At 37.2% G+C, this 17,827-nt stretch overlaps 1 protein-coding gene across 2 annotated transcripts in view; it reads left to right on the forward strand.

The window, feature by feature from the left end:
* The window catches only part of PRIM2 (DNA primase subunit 2), a 103,760-nt gene extending 92,669 nt beyond the window's left edge, over positions 1–11,091 (forward strand). For both annotated transcript variants that reach the window (XM_042016956.1, XM_042016957.1), the window contains 2 exons: positions 5,538–5,606; positions 10,498–11,091. In XM_042016956.1, the coding sequence (XP_041872890.1) occupies positions 5,538–5,606; positions 10,498–10,725 (297 nt within the window). In that variant the 3' untranslated portion in view covers positions 10,726–11,091. The remainder of the gene's footprint in view (positions 1–5,537; positions 5,607–10,497) is intronic.
* The last annotated feature ends 6,736 nt before the right edge of the window (positions 11,092–17,827 follow it).

Here is a 17,827-nt window from a genome sequence, read left to right on the forward strand (position 1 = left end):
TGGTTTAGAGTACTCACATGTCTTCCCTTCAAGCCCATAAACAAGCTGCTTCCTTGTCTTTGAAGCTTGTTCCTCACAGCTATTATATGAGCCACGGTGTGGGATAGTGTCCAGCCCTAAGGCTGTGGTTTTACCCAAGATGCTCAGTTTTATAGTGTTGTTCTCAGCCTTCTGTTTCTAGGGCCGTCCATACTCTTGACATGCACCCTTTCCTTTAAGGTTCATAAGAATTCCTGAGTTTTTCCAATACAGATAAAGCATTTGATCGGTGTGTGGTAAGAACAAACCCCATCTTTAAGGGCTTTTTGCAGGATTAGGGGTGAAAAGGGAAAGCTGGACCTTCTGATGATGGTACAGAGCAAATACTGCCAGACCTCACGTGACTTAAGTAGCCAGTCTGAGCATTAGACTGCTTCATTGCATTCATTTTGTAGTAATGACAAAAGTGATCAAAGCATTTGAATATGTGAATCTGCTTGCTGTGAAGTATCTGGACCCAACCTGTTGTTCCAGTCTAGATTTCTGAGGCTGTATCTTGTCTGGGATTGTATCTGCTGAAGTAATTGTCTCAAAGTAATGCAGCATATGACTTAAAGGTCTTGCCTAGTTATCATAGTGCTTAAAGCAGAGATCTAATCCTTATGTTTATTCCAAGAACTGAATTATTTAACTTGTATTTATTTCACATTTTCCTTAGGCTAGTCTATATCTTTATGTGTGATAGTAGCTTTTCTGGTTTGTTTTAAAAATAGTTCTTGGAGAAAGAAGCATTAGCTGAGCATCTAATGTGTGAATGTGTAAGCATAGCATTTGAATTTACAGTATACAAGTTTTCATTTCGCTCTCTGGTATACTGCTAATTAGGTAAAATCGTAATGAAATCAGGTTTGATAACAGCTAATCCATTTGAAGACTATAAAGATTAAAGTAGATGTTAAGATATGTTTTTATATATGAGACACTGAACAAGTGCATGTAGTGACAGGACAAGGGGGAATGACTTCAAACTGAAAGAGAGGAGATTTAGATGAGATATAAGGAAGAATTCCTTTACTGTGAGGGTGGTGAGGCACTGGAACAGGTTGTCCAGAGAAATTGTAGATATCCCATCCCTGGAAGTGTTCAAGGCCAGGTTGGATGGGACATTGAGCAATCTGGTCTAGTGAAAGGTGTCTCCATTCATGGCAGGTGGGTTGGAACTAGATGATCTTTAAGGTCCCTTCCAGCTCAAACCATTCTATGATTCTGTGATAAATACATCTGTTGTGGTGTTGTACTAAATGCACTGGAATGTATTGCCTGCACATCTCATATATAGGGAGATAGAAATGATAGGCTTTGAATTAGTTATTTCAAAATATCTATTATTTGTTTCAGAAAGTTTTCTTGGAGAAATTATCTTTTTCCCAAATCACGTCAATCACAATAGCAAAAGCAAAAAGTGGTAAAAATTTCTGGTTCTACAAACAGGAGAAACAGAGAGCCTAGACTAATTCTTTTTGCTTTTCTATTAGGAGTAAAAGCTTATGTAGGTGAACAGCAGATAACTTCAGAAGAAGGTTTGTTCTTTCAAGTAGAATTTTTCTCTTAATTTAAAAATCTTTTTCCTATAACTGGGTTAAATTTAAGGTTTTGAATAAGCCACTCACTGAACTTCTTCAACAGATTTAGTGTTTTGATAGGTTGGAGATTATTCACAGAGATGGAAATAAATAAGCCAGTCTGTCTTAGGCCTCTGATATGGCTATATGTTTCTATTAATGAAAAAAAATCCCATCAAAACACCGAACAAAAAACTGCCAAACCTGCAAAAAAACCCAGCCCAAGACCACCACAGTGAAAAAAAATCCTCACACTCTCCCTGTTGATCTAATATTTTAAAAGTTTTAGATTATTGCTGGCTGTAAAAATATTTTCCCTTGCAGCTAAAGAAACTTTTCAGGGAAAGTTAGAAATTAGGCATACATAACTGAGTCTATAGTAGAAAGATTTTCATGATAAGTTAATTCCACAATGTAAAAAACCCAAACCCAAACTGACTTTGAGTAAGTTAAAAATAACAGTGGATAATTATAGAGCCCAAACTATCCTGCTATGCAGCATCTTTACTTGGAGTGCTGAGGATCTATAAAAGCAGGTGGCTGCATACAGCTGCCAAACATCATCTCAGCCTCATTAGCAGTCAGTAGAGCAACATCAGAAAAGCAAGTTGCAGATGGCAGTGAAGAAAAAGGCACATAAGGACTAACAGGAAAAGTCCTTGAGTATGTACCTTTACTTACACAATAAAGCAATGCAGTGTAAATGTCTTAATGTATGTAGAGGCAAAAGATTGCTGCTGGGGATTGAGCTTTGAGTGGAGGTCTGTTTCTGGAAAATACTAGGGAAAAACAGCTGCAAGTTTGCTTTCCTTATGGACACAAATGTAGTAGAAAAGATAATATTTATTATGGATGGTAAATCTGTTTTATTTTAATAGAGGATTGTTAGTTTCTCTCACACAGGGGACTCCTTTCTAGCTGGGCTACATTCTCTTGCAGTGTTTAACCTTTTTTGTTTCCTCTCTTAGCAAATCGTTCCCTGATAAATCAAGTTCATCTACTAAAGCTAATAAAGCTACTAAATCTTCTTTAAATATGTTAAATGTGCCCCTTATTCCTCCTCCCTTTCATGTATGCAGAAGGTGAACCTGGTCCCCCATGACGTGGCCAGTTTAAACTTACAGATGTACTAACTATCGGGCTTACTCTTTATCTGCCTTGTGGCTGCCTCCTGGAATGAGTAGGAGCTGAATTATAACTGCTTTTTTTCTTTTCTTCTGGATGAGCAACAAATATTGGTCTGGCTTTTCTAGCCAACCACAACTTTTAATCAGCCTTTAGCTTTTTCATCTCTACTTGTCAAATTTCGCTGAAATTGGCCAACCATTCGAAGCTGGGGAGGTCACATGGTGTAAAGGAGCAGGAGTGAAATGATGGCTACCAGTACAATCACGTACATTGATAAATATTACAAACTGGATGAAGCTCTCTGGAATGTTCTGGTGAGCATCTGGTCTCTGGAGCACTCTATCAATGTCAGGAAGAGAAGTAGCATGAACACCCAGTTACCAAAGTACACTGGAGAATGCTGATATAGGTTTCTCTCACAGCAGTTCTCCAAGATATGTCTTCATAGCAGAACAGCAGAAAAATCTGTGTGGTCACTTAATAGTAGCCTGTAAGAGATCTGATAGGGATTTTCAAGGGAGTGGGACAGTAGTTCCGTGGTGAAACGACAGAGTAGCTGGGCAATGAAGACTGAGATGTTGTGAAATAACATGGCTGCTCTTTTAAGAATTAGAGGCCAGCTCTGATAACATGACCCTTATGGCTTTCATATGTCAGCAGCATCGACTCAATGAAGTCCTCGTCTCCACCTTAAAGGTGGGTAAAGTTTTTGCCAAGGATGAGCTTGATTTCCAAAAGTTTGCTCAGAACTGGAATTTATTTGTAAGTGCCCCTTTATTCTGTCATCATCTGTGCACTGTCAGTCAGCAATCCCTCATCTGGTATCTGCCACTTGAAGTTAACATTTTCCTGCTGAACTGTCAGAGAAGATAGCAGCAGCTCGATCTCTCATCCTCTCAGTTGTTGTGAATTAGTTAATTAAAAGCTAGCTTTGGTAATCCTTGTCTTTTCTGCTTTTCAGAGTAGTTGAACAATGGCATCATTGATACAAAAAGCATCTGTAACTGTGGTCTGCAATTCAAAAGTTAGACAAGATGTGGAATGTCTCCTAGACTCTTAACTGATCATCTCTTTCAAAAAGTTTCCTGAAGTTATGAGAGCCTTGGTGCTTTTAATCTTTTGGGGTTTATACTAAGAATTTGTGCATGCCTGAGTTTGTTTGCTCACTTAAGGTTCTGAGATTTAGAATGTATTTACACCTAAATTTAGAAAACTTTTTATTTATATAATTTTATTACTTGTAATCTTGATTAAACAAAGAAGAATTTTGAGAAAACCGTAAGTATTTATGAACTAGATTGAATTATCTGACTTATTTCAACTGGAAAATTAAGGTTAGACAGGCCTGAATGCTACAGAATATTATGAATGTTTCTTTTAACTAACCAACAGATGAATAGGTCTTCTGATAATTACTCCATATTAGGTGAAAAATACTTTTTAAGAAAGTATACACATATTACATGGTTATTAGCATTTTCTTCAAAATAAAGATACCTCTTTTGCATGGCATTGTATGGAACAAACAAGAAGGTGTAAGGCAATATGAAATGGAAGTGTTTAGAATAGATGAGTTTTTTCAATCCTTAACTACTAATTTGTTCAGTCAATTTCAAGGAGAGAGGAGAAAAAACCCAGAAATATATGTATGTACACAGATAGTGCCAGATTTCAGACTCCATTGCCTAGTTGCCCTTGGCCTTTCTCTTTTACCGAATGTTTAACAGGAGGTGGCAAGAGGGATAGAAATGTAATCAGTTGGGCTATTACAGAGAAATAATGGGACTAAGTACTTTCCTGGCAGTGTGTTGCTGTTTTTATCCATTCAGCAAATGTAATTTATTTATATACCTGTCAATAAATACATGGCAGCATCCAATAATGAGTACAGCAGGGATTTAAGCTGTATATTGCTGTGTTTGACGCAAAGGTCAACCTTGGGAAATGGCTTGAAATTAACATTTCTTGAAAACTATTTTTCCTTCCACTGAGGCTGTCTCTTAATTCCAGCAATTTTCTCTGTTTGATAAGCAGAGAGAGCATACATTTTGATTATATAAAGGAGGGAGGAGGTAATGAAACTTTAAAATATTTCAACCAGCATTGCATTCTGGTGATAAGAATGGGACTTTATGCAGCACAGAAGAGATTACCTGAAGTAGAATTGGAAAGCAAATTGTATTTACAAAAGATGGCATGATTTTCCTAATACGTGTTCAAAACAGCCTATTCACTCACATATTCTGCTGAGCTTGACTAGAAATAGCTTCATTTCAAAAAGGGCAAATCTGATTGAAGGTAAAAGCATTCCCCTCTCACAGATACTTGTCTAAAGGATTTGCATTAAATTTTCTTGATGGGAGCACAGTAGTATTTTACTGTGCATCTGCATGAACTGGTAATGTGGAAAATAAAAATACAAATCGTGTCCTTGATTGCTTCATGCTTCAACCACTTGAATTACTAGATTTATGTCTGCAATTATGGAAGAGATGTTGCAATATGATAGTTTGACAATAACTGTCACAATTATATTACCAAAATATAGATTCAACTTACTCTTGAAGTTAAGAGTATTGAAATTACATTTTAAGGGTCAGGCGTAACTTCTTGTGGTTTCATCTTGTTTTTAATGTAGCCAGGGCATTTTTAAATGTTGTCAGCTATTAGAAGGATTCACAGATGTCATGTGCTGCAAATGTCCATGAGCTGTTGTACAAGGCTGTTAAGGAATTCCTTGTTGTTGAAAGTATCAATAAGATGTATGTGTGCTACTTGTGACTGTCATGTTCCTCTCCCTCCGTGTAGATCCTGGAGCTGGTGAAGGGCATGCATTACCAGCTGGCCTGTCAGAAGTACTTCGAGTTCACGCATGATGTGAGTAGCCACTATTCTTTGTTCAGCTGTTATCACCAACTTTGTCTTTGCAGAAGGCTTTGGAACTCAGGAGTGAAGCCCAGAGACTATTTTCTGTTTGCACATCCAGCATTAGCTGTTTTGCCTTGTTAGTTTTCTTTTCAGCAATTTGAAACATTCTTTTGCCATTTTCTGCATTTATATATTGATTTTATTAATACCCTCAACATTACAAGATGTAAAATGTTATGCTATCTTCCTGAAAAGGTCAATATTGCGGAATCTTATCTATTTCAAGTCATTTAGCTTTTTCAATATCCTGCTTTTAATCAAATTTGTAGGCTTTAACGCATTGTGCAAGTTTGATGTGTTTAGATACACCTTAAAAAATAAACAGAAAGAATCTAAAACCTCTTAACTTAATCTCCTAGCATTTGCATGGTTCTTATTGTTAATTTTTACTTGGTATTTTTTCACATTTGTTGTCACGTGGGATTATTTTTTTAAATCAAAATGAACATTTTCAGAGCTTTTCCATTTGCTTAATTGTAAGCAAAGTTATCTTACTGTTTTCTCCAAAAGATTTTAAGATAACAAATGGCCACACTCCATCTCCTGTGTAATTTCTTGATTTAAAGAACCAGCTTTTGCAGGGGTTCAAGATTCCTTGTTGTAAAAAAAACCAACCCAATGAAGCATAGCTGTTCTTATAGCTTTGTTCTCTTCACAAACCAAAAAATGTAAACATCCCTTTCAAACAGCAGACTATGGGACAGCCTTATGAAGGATATGGATGAGGATTAGATGCCCCACCCCAGAGGCAGTGACCACTGACTTTTTTGTTCTTACCAGTTTTCACAGTTGATCTAAGTGGAACTGGTTGTCTTCACATATTTTCAGCAGTCATATGTATGAATGTATAGCAAAGGTGTACCCTGAGCCTGTGTCCAGTGTTGTTTTGGCAGCTGTATTTTGAGAGGAACACTTTGTCTAACAGTCTTAGAAAATATGAGAACATTATTTATTAAAAATAATGACAATTTTAAATCTAGGTAACACTCGCCCTGTGTAAGCTCATGTCAGTAGAAATAATATTTACCCAGGATGACTACAGACCCCAAGGTCAACATTCATCAAAAGATAAATCAGTACTGTGCATTTTAGGAAAGCTGTCTTTCCATTCTTCTATAGGAAATTCCAGAAAAGCATTATTTTTTATCAATTTTGTGGTAATATAAATATCTGTCTTTGCTGCTTGCACTCAGAATTATCTTTCTGCTTTGCTCTTGATATTATTTCAATGAGAGAAAGCAGAATACACAGACACCAACTGTAGTTTGAATGGCACATGCTTATGATGGGAATTTTTTTTACAGAGTGTAGCTGCTCAACTTACCAGCCTGCTTGGACTGATTTGTCTATTCTACAATGATATGCTTTATTAATTTTTAATGTTTTTCTGTGGGGTGGTAAAAGATGTCTTGAAGCTGGTGACCTTTGTTTTCAATCAAACCTTTGCTTTCCTGTATATCACTAGCAGAGTTTTTCAGTGAAGGAAGTTTCAGAAGAATCAATTAGCGTAACATTGATTGTTTCTTTGAGCAGGGGCACAATCTTACGTAAAATTTTCATGGAAATAATGGACTTGCTCACATGGAGAATTTTAACTTAAACTATGTAAAAATTTTACCAAGAAAGTGTTTGATATATGTTGGGAAGAGCTGCTGGTGTTGCCTGCAAGTTATGGTGTGTATGTGGGTTAGATTGACTATGAATGACTTTGTAACAGAGACTTATTTTATTACTCTGAGTTCACAGGGTCAGCTTCAGTAGTCTAGTACTTGGCACTAAAACTATGCTAATACATGCAGCTGGACTAGAGTGAAAATGTTTAGATGTATTTTTTAGGGGGTGGGAGATGGGGGTTGTGTCCTTGCACTTCAGTGCTACTGGTTCAAATAGCAGAGGCTAACAAAAAGCTGATGCTCTGTGTAACCTGGCCTTACTAACTTCAATCTACAGCTCTCCTGAACTTTGGTTTCACTGTTTCACAACCACAGAACAAAAGCAGACATCATTTGTGTGGTCCAGTGCATTGTCTTCAGGCAGGAACTAATAAACACGTAGGCAATTTGTTAACTCTTCAGTTAGTCTGAGAAAGGAAAGCTGTAGCACCATGATTGCTCAACATGGTTTTTCTGTAATATCAGCTGTAGCATTATCAGCTGTCATTTTAAAAGTTCTTGGTTAAAACCCCAAGATGTTATAGCTGCAAAATTATTATTTCAGGATTTTCAAAACAATATTTCCTATAGCAGGAATACTAAACTGGAGTTTGTATGAGAACCAGTGTGTGCAAAATGTGCTGAATCCAAAAAAAGTCTTGTGTTAGTATGTTAATATCACCTACTTAGATGGATTATACAGTTGTGTCTGAAGTGGCAGGTCTTTTTGCTTGTTTAAAAGATTAAAGTTTCAAAGCTTTTGCATGTTAAAAGCTTAAGCTTTTACTGCACAGAAAATACATTTTTCTTTGGGTATGGTGGATTCCAGATAGATTTACAGGTGTGAATTGGCAAAGCTGTTAGAGAAATCTACTTTCTCTATTTCTGGTAGTAAGTCTCAGCTAACTTACTGCTAAGTTAATGATGAGGCTTTTAAAATGAATGCGCTTTGATCTATATTACTTAAAAACATTGTAAAACTTAGGTAAAGTAGTATCATCAGTCTAATGTAGAAAAAACTTCCACTTTTGTGTTCAAATTTTTTGTGAATTCCCAGCCACAGCAGAATATTTTTATTCAGAGAAATGCTCACTGAACCCTGTTGAAAATTGGAGAACAGAATTGTTTTTATATCACTATATCACAAATGAAGATAATGAACAAATCTTCCCCTTTCTCTTTTTAGGCTCTCACAAAAAGGTGATGGTTTGAATGGATGGAATTCTTTTAATTAGGAGTTGTCTAAGCTTCATCTGGTAGAGTTTTATTTTAGTAGCATTTAAGTTTGAAAAGGAAAAATGATACATGGAGTCATACAACAGTTTTAACTAACAAGCCGTAAATAGCTTTTAAGAACCTACAAATTAAAACCCACAAATACCATCAATCACCTCTGAAAGCATGGTTGTAGGCTCCATTCATACAATGAGCTGCTTCTACAGCTTATTCCAGTCTGTTGGGGAGAGAAGAGTTTAGAATAAAATTAAGAGTTACAAAGTGACTCTTAAATTGGTCTGAAGAGAACTGAGATTTTAAGGTTAAAAAACCCAGAGCTAATTAAGAGCTTCTACTAGGAAAGCCAGTTTTTCACTATATCACTTCTTTTTAAGTCTTTTTCATGTGAAGAAGTAATTTAGTTTCCATGTAATGAAAATTGGAGCATGGATGAAAGCTGGCTGGATGAAACTCATCCAGATAAGACTAAAATGAAATTCAGTGATGACTTTGGGTTAGGTTTTTTGGTTTTTTTCTTTATGCCTTGGAGTACCAAATTAGAGTGCTAGGACTGTTACTTACTTTTAAGGTTTTTCAAGCAAGGTCACTGACTACAGTTGCTAATTTGTGTCTGAATTAGATTTTGTTATCCATGTCGCCATTTTCTAATGGAGCTAAGCTAGGCAGTGGTAATGCATTTAATCAGGGTTCCATTTAGAGCACACATTGATCCTCTGCTTTATGATTATTCACAAGCGTCTGAAATTTAAATTGATGGGGTTTGGCATATTAAATTAGCCACAGTATGTCCTCAGGAGACTCTGTGTGTGTGCAGAGTTGCTTATTATGCCTGAATTGGCTCCTCCCTTCCAGGGAAAAAGGAATATAGTGGGAGCAGAAATTTACTTGTATATGACTCTTAGTCTTTCATGGTTTGTTGTACCCCATGTTTGGGAAGTCTTCCAATGTATTTTAAGAGCAGTATTTTTCTAAAATGTTCCTGGAATATCCACAGGAAGTGATAGGCAGATGAAAGGTGCAGGTTGCCTTGAATAGGAGGTGAAAGCGCCTTTTAAAGTAAGCATTTCTAACTTCTGAGCCTCCCAAAAGACATACAAAGGTTATAACTGTGGTTTGTGGTGAATACGTCAGAATAGCTTCCTTTTAAAGCTGAAAACTTTGTCGATTTGAAATATTTGATGAGCATTAATTGAAAGTTCATTTATCAAATAATTGCAAAGCTGAAAGAATGCACCTGCTAAGTAAAAGTAGTAATACGAATATGCTGCACCTTATGCTAGTGTTCTGTATTTTTTTCCACTGAAGACTAAATGTTCTGTGATACTGGTTCTGCATCTAGAGTCAGGATGCTGATGGTGGCACTGATGGAGCAAAGATAAGCTTGATCTGTGGGGCTTCTGTCTTGGCCACTCCCTTGTAAATATTGCATTTGTGCCTACTGGGGAAACCAGGGAAAGAAGTGAAGCTCCCTGTTTCCATTTGCAGTTTCACACTGATACTTAAAGTCTAAATTTGTACTGTGCAGTTGCTACAACTCCTAGTAGTATTTTCCACTTTCATTTTCACTCTAGACCTGTCTCACTCCCTCTTTTGGGGGGAAAGTCCCTTTTAAGGTGTAGGTTCAATAGTCCTGCATCTCTAAAGAGATGCTGTTTTACTTACGTGTTTTTAGATGTTTTTAGATGTTATTTTTCTTTACTGTAGTAAAGACAGTGTGAAATAATGTTTGAATAAGCCAAAGTTATTTTATTTCTACAATGAAGGAAGAAAAATCCTGATGAAACTAGATCTGTCATGCTAACATTTACTGAGATAGTATATACAAACTGATGCTTTTTTCTTCAATAAAATTGGAACCTATTAAATTGTTGATTAATTTGTTATTGAATATGAAAAAGATTATTTTTAGAAATAAATGTAATAACTTGGTGTTCCTTTCCTTTTATGTGCAGGTTGATGACATTGGGTTTTCTTTGAATCATCCTAATCAGTACTTTACAGAGAGTCAGAAGCTATTGAGTGGTGGTAGAGAACTGAAGAAGGAATTCAATAACTCAGGAAACTCTCAACCGAAAAATAATAGTCAGGAAAGCATAAATTCAAGTTCTACTCCCACCTCTTCAAATGCAACAGCTGATACAGAACTGGAAGGACTGGAAGCATACTTCACTGAAGACTAAGCAGCTGCATTACTTGTTTGTTATTTGTGTTATTTTTTCTTTCATTCTTTCCCTTCTTTAGCTGGATTTGTCCCTATACTGAGGACTATGCACTTCACTGGAATACAGAAGCATTTAGTGCTTTGAATAGGCTGAAAAAAAGAAAGACCAATATAAAAGCTGTAATTGCATCCAGTATTTATTCTTACTGCTTTAGGAAGCTGTTTTATATGGTGTGTTTAAGGATGGGAGATGAAACTTCCCAATTATTAGGTAATTTTTGTCTGACTTACCTTTTTTGGTTTTTTTCAAAATGTTCAAATATTTTTACCTCCTTTTGGGTCAGTTTTCTATGTATCATCTTAATAAAAAAATTGCAAAGCAAAATTTTTTGTATTTTCTTTTTAGCTATATTGGGATGGTAATTAAGTAGGAGTTCTTATGATCAAAATTACCCTCTGGAGGAGTCTGTCTCTTCTATAGGAGGAGCTGAGGGAAATCAGCTTCTTAATTTGTACCTTGACACTAAATTTAGAGAGCTGGCTTTGATGCTTGGAAGAGAACATAATCAGAGTTTAGACACCTGTATGTAAGAAAGTAATAAAAAAAAGATATTCTACCAACTGACTCATATATTCCTTTTAAAGTTTCCTCAGTGTCAGAGTGTGGCTGGAGCCTCCTGTGTCCTGCTGAGTTAAACAGCCATCTGAATGAAGCTCTGGGTCACCTAACTTCCACCCATTCCCCCAAAGCCCAGGTCACCCAACACACAAACTGCTTTCAGTCCAGCAGCAACCATCATGCAGTGGGTGGGAGCTCCAAGCAGAGCTGGTATTTTCTACCATGCTGTTTGAGTACCCTCACAAGGATTTAAAAGGCCTCAGTTTTATTTTACCTTGTGCTTAAGGAGTTCCAAGACAACATTATGCCCTTCCTGGAGACTGACCGTCCTACCAGTGCAGCCTGTAACCACATAAACACAGTACTGTCATTGCCAGGGACTTGTACCAACTCTGTGAGGCCTTGGCATGAAGACTCATTGACCTCCATTTTTCTGAGCTTGCCTTGCCCCACCTGAAGCTTTGTTGTAGCTGTAACTTTGTCTCTCAAATGACAGGCTAGCTTTGTACAGTTGTGTGCTGTGCTGCCTATGTTTATATTGATTCTGATATATTTCTGTGGCTAATGGCTAGGAAGTAATAAGTAGTTATTTTGTATAGAATGAGTTCCCCTATGATTTTAGATGCCAGACTCTCCATGGGTATAAACAAATCATCCAAGTTCCAAGCACTGATCCTTAAAAAAGTACAACCTAAAGTGTTGTGCGAAAGAAGTTTCTAGGGATAAGAGAAGAAAGAACAAAAATACAACACTATATATAAATAATTATTTGGCTGTAATGTGGAATTGCCAGACAATGAAGAAAGACCAGCAAGTACAATGTTTTTGGAAATGTGTTATATTACACAAGGTGGGTTCTAGAGAGAAGGAAGGTCCCCACCATCAGCATCCTGCAACTCCTGATGAGCAATGTGGGACCCTGACTATGTGATGTCGGTCTCAGGACCCCCAGGGGCCATGGAAAGGTGCATGCAGCACTAGAGAAAGAGGTAGACACAAGAAAGACCCAAGGGATAGACACAAGAAAGTGTGTGAGTAGCTAATAATATTATGTTAAATGTTTTGTTCATATTGTGTTAGAGGTTTTATTTTCTCTACAGTAATTGGATGATATAGACTATTAAGACTGTGACTGGACTAAAGACTCTTTGATTACTGTTAAGAGTTTGGACTAACTGTAAATCTTTGGTTTCTTATATGTAGAGTGGATTTTTAAAGGGGCATAACTTGCACAGTGGTAGTGAAACAGCAGGCTTTAAAAATAACAGGTCATTTCTTGTTAGAAGAGGATTCACCAGGTTCACTGTTCCTTTTATCTTCCTTGAAGTATTCCTTACTTTATTTAGGGACTTTTCATGTGAACTACCAAACCTTTGACACCTTTGCATATCCTATATTCAAGGAGTTGTGGAGATCACCCTGTGCCTGGGTCCTGCCGGAGTGGTTGTCCTGAGCCCAAGGAACAAGGAGTAACAAACAGCCAAGGGCTTGGTTTCTCCTGCTGGTTAAGCTCTTGGCACCACCCCACCTGACGTGTGGAAGTCCATGGGTTGTAGTAGATGGTTAAAAACTTCAGGGTTTTGAAGTGTCTTTGGAAGTGGTAACTGTCCTCTGATTTTGCATTACTGAATACCTGAGTTTGAGGTGCCTCAGTGGACATTGTGGATTCTTTCAATAGAAGTGAAACTCTTTCAGACCTGCAATGAGATTTATGTTCCTAAGTGAAACAGCTGGGAGAAGAATGAAGTCATCAGGGTGGTGGGTGCAGGTGGTGTTTCCCACCGAAAGGAAAATGTAATTTCTGGTTCAGCCCTGATCCTGCTCACATCGACATTAAACTTCCAGCTCTTCCTTTCTGAGCTTTGCTTCAGCTTTGAAATCTATGTTGGGAATGGGTTGTTTGCACACATATTCTATAATGGATTGCTACATTAGAATAAACTTATTTTTAGAAATTCAAGCATAAAATTTTTTTTGAAAATAAGTCTTTGTTACAATGAAGAGAATATAACCACACAAATCCTCTGAATGAAAAATCTTAAACTGAAGTGCAAGAAACATAAAGGTATGGGGCAAAGCCTTTGGGCTTTATTGCTGTACTTCATTACTGTCTGTTTACATTACTTGATTAATAGTACTACAAATTGCTTTAAACGGTATTTGCTTTCCTTTTTTTCGTCAGGACAACTATAGCAGAAAAACGTACAGATTATAGCATACAGTTGCAAGTAACTAGCAAAGGATTGAAATTAATGCTTTTGTTGCTATTTGAAGAAAATGGCAATTTACTGTATTTCACACATTTTGACCATTTTGAATTTCCTTTGAAAGCTGAATATTTTGGAATTGATAATATGGAAAAATCCAAAAGAGAATCCTGCATTTGAGCTGTTGGACACCAAGGAGCTTTAAGCTCTTACTGCTTTGTGAATTCAGTAAGAATCACTTGTTTCATGATTATGGAGCTCTTTGAGATTAGAAAGGCAGAATCACTAGGAATATGTAAATAATTCATTTGAAAACATTTCCTGCCTTGTAGTAGCGCTATTAAAGTTATACTTAGAAGGATTCTGAAAACAAAAGGGACCCTGATAGAATTATGAAATAGTAAAAAATAGCAACAAACCCAATTGCCAAATAAACCAAAGCCCCACAAACTTCCAATTCCTATTTTACAAGTGGAAGAGAAAATGTTTCTGCACATTGCAGATGGATCTCTTTGCAAGTCTCAACTCTTCTAAGTGGATCTTTAAAGTAAATTATTATATTTTGCTACTTGAATAAAAACAGGAGATGCACATCTACAGTTTGAAATTTTGCTGGAGAAGACACTTCAGTATTCTGTGTCAGTAAAGGAGATACTATTTGGTTGCATTTCTGAGGGGTTGCACTGTGCCAGAACATAGCCCTGTGCAGCAATCATACTGATATAGGAAGCAGTTTTCTTTCCATCCAACATCTGATCTCAAATGTACCACAGTTCAGCTTGGAGATGGATGGTTCAAAAGGAATGCTGGCCCAAAGCTTGTGAAGTGCTAGCATTCAAAGACAGTGAAACAGTCTCTGACTTCAAAGCCTTTCAGGATCTAATGATGAAGAGAGCGTCACTGTCGGGTGTTCAGCAGAAGGAAGGGTGAGGAGCTCCCCAACTGAGTGTGACTAAAAGTGCTCTGCTGAGGTGAGGAGTGGTGCCCTGGCAAGGGGAATGGCAGGAGCAGCCACCACCGCCATGGCACCATAGGAGCCGATCCATGCAGCCACACGCCTGATGCTGAACGTGCTGTGTTCCTTCTCTGCATGTTTTGGGAGGTTTACTTTGGACTAGTTTTTGTCTTATGCTATGGCTGGGGTGGTCATTAGCAGGTAGAGGAATGTGCAGAATGTGCCTTTTGTGTGAATTTCTTCCAGAAGGGACCCAGTTTGCACACACTCAGACTGGTTGGCAGCATGAGCCAAAGCAGAGCAAATGGAGGTGACTGAGAGATTCCCCTGAAAATGGTGAACATCTCAGTCAGTCTTTAGCCCATGTAATTTATCCAGGTTTTAGCTGGAATAGAGTCAATTTTCTTCCTACAGCTGTTACAGTGCTGTGTTTTGGACTCAGTATGAGAACAGTGTTGATGACACACTGATGTTTTAATTGTTGCTGAGCAGGGTGTACTCTAAATCAAGGACTTTTCAATGTTCCATGCTCTGCCAGTGACCAGGTACACAAGAAGCCAGGGAGGGAGCACAGCCAGGACAGCTGACCCAAACTGGCCAAAGGGATATTCCATACTGCAGAATGTCATGGTTAGTGTATAAACTGAGGGGAGTTGGTTGAGAATCACCAATTGCTGCTCAGGGACAGGCTGAGCACCAGTCACTGTGTGGTGAGCAGTTGCATCACTTCTTTCTCTTGGGTGTTATTCCTCTCTCTCGTTTTCATTACTGTAATAATAATAATAATAATAATAATAATAATTTTTTAAAAAACTTTGTTTCGGTTACTGAACTGTTCTTATCTCAACCCATGAGGTGTTTGGGGATTTTTTTTTGCTTTGATTCTCACCCCTTTCCCAGCTCCCTCCCCAGGAGTTTGTGGTGTATGTGAGTTTTCAGGTAAGCTTACTGATCGCAAACTATTACAGGTGCTTTCCTTGTTTTCCCCGAGTACATATCAGAAAAACAGCTGGAAAGATGTATTCGAGGTCTCAGTATTTGAGTGGATCTTTTGGGTGTATTTCACATCATGATACTTCAGTTGTTACGGTTTTTTAAAGCATATATAGCATATTCTAAAATCCATATCCATTTGAAGTCCTTTAAAAACCCATAGAAGAATCACTTTTTTTCATGCTTGTACTCTTGGTAATGGTATTACCTCAATATCAAAACTTCTACCTGTGGTATCTAGTTGACAGAAAGGAAAAAAAAGACTTTCACCCCTTAACACATTTGTTTGCTGAGATTTGTTTAAATCCCTCAAGTGCTGAAGGATTTACAGTGTTTGAATTGGACAAAGGTTATGATCAATGGCTGTAATTCAATCCCACAAGGAGCCGGAAGTGTTTATATAGGTAAATTGATTGAAAAACAGGTAGAAAAATGGTTGGGATACTGTCAAGAGTGAATTATAGCTGTGAAATACATAGGAATATATACCTAAATACTAACTTATTAACAGAGGAAGACTAACACTTTAGAAGTGGGTTAGGGTGGGTGAAAAGTAGATCAGTAGCTAGAGACTTGATGGTGAAATCAGTGTGTATCAGCTGAGGGAGAGCAGGACTTGGTGATTAGGATGGAAAAAAGTAAGATGTATGAGCTCTCAATTTCTCTTAGAATAAAAATTACAACCACAATGAAAGCATCATGAGAAGCTGTGTTTCTAGTCAAAATGAAAGTTTTCCGCCAAGTTGAAGATGTTTGGTCGCATAATCATCAACTTGAATTAAGATGGTTCATGAACATGGGATAATGAAAAAGACATCAGTATAATAGAAGATATGGCACAATGTTTATTTTTTTAGAAGAATATTGCACTCTACTCAGGATCAGAGTTGTATCATGGTAGGTGTTATGCAAACAGAAAGTCTCTGCCCTGCTCAATGGCCAGACTCATAAAGTGAACTTCACTTAAAATCAGTTTAGATCAGAAGTGTCTTTGCTCAAACTGAACCAGTCAAATGGATGCGTGCAGTACTGGATGAAATGTAATGGTCTCTGTTGCGCTGTTCAAAGTAGATGGCCTGGCTGGCCCCTTTGGCCATTAAAGTCTATGATGTGTGCATTGAATAACAATTTAATCTTCTAAGCTGAAAGTGTCTTTGGTTCAGGCAGCTGCTGTAGTGCTTTTGGGTGGAATATAGACGCAAACTAAGAGAGACAGAAGAGTCAGAAATGTGTGATTCAGCCACTCGGTGTTCAGGTCTTTGAAGTGTCAGTGGCTTGGCCAGCTACAGTTTTCAGAGAAATGGTTGACTGTAGAAAAATACCAGGAAACCTACTGAATGACTTGGATGACTTTGATTCTAATTTGATTTTTGGTATTGGAGCATAATTAAAAATACTTAAAGTTCTTAACATGCTGTAGGTAAAAACCAATAATAACTGCACTTACTACAAGACTTTGAATGGAAGAAAAGGAGAATCCTTGTCCACTGTGGCTTAGGAAGGATGCAAGGATTTTCTTACATTGTGTCTCTGTTAAATCAGGAGACACTGTTGATGAGTGGTTTTATTTACAGTGATCAAATTTTTCTCTCTATTATGATATCTTAAGGAGTGGCTGTAAAACTTTCTTTTCCAGGACCTAGCATTAACAGAAATATAATTTTTTACAGTTGGGGAAACTTTTCACTTGGATTTAGGTATTCACCTGTGGTCTTACTTCTCAGTTTCATCACTACTTTAGTATGTCAAGAATAATGAGGAAAAATATCTGAATCAACATACAAATAAGAAAAATAAAAAAAATTCTTTAAATACGTGTTTCAAATGAGTTGTAGGGTGTGTGATCAGAGTTACAATAGTCAAATATGTTAGTAGTGCAGCCACAGTAATCTGGTGAGTGCAAGCATATGTGAGGAGTGCAGTACTCCTTTCCCAGTCTATTTCTACTTGGCGTGTTTAGAAATGAGCCTTAAAAAGTATATTTCTCCCTTTTTTACCATTCATTTAAAGATTGTTATAATTTTGTTTTGTAAAGATTTCAAATTTATTATGCAGTGGAAAAATACATTGGAATGTCCTTTTAAAATTCATCACTGATATTCATGGATTTTCTGTCTCTTGCCTCTGTGTTTTGGCTTAAGCTCCCTCTCATGAGCTATGTAAAGCCTTACCTTGAAACCTCAGGATTTTGCAGTTTTGGATTAAAGAGTCCCAATTAATTCGATTTTTTTTCATGCATCACCTAGGAAAAAGTCCCTACACAATGGAAATTCCAAGGACCTTCATAGGTCACATGAAATAAACGCCTCCCTTTGCCTTTCTAAAATTCCCATCAAATGAAATGATA

Source organism: Corvus kubaryi, unplaced genomic scaffold (genome assembly GCF_017639235.1).
Source record: "Corvus kubaryi isolate FWS band 111438036 unplaced genomic scaffold, C.kubaryi_AGA036_p1.0 split3-73, whole genome shotgun sequence".
In the NCBI taxonomy this organism is placed as follows: Eukaryota; Metazoa; Chordata; class Aves; order Passeriformes; family Corvidae; genus Corvus; species Corvus kubaryi.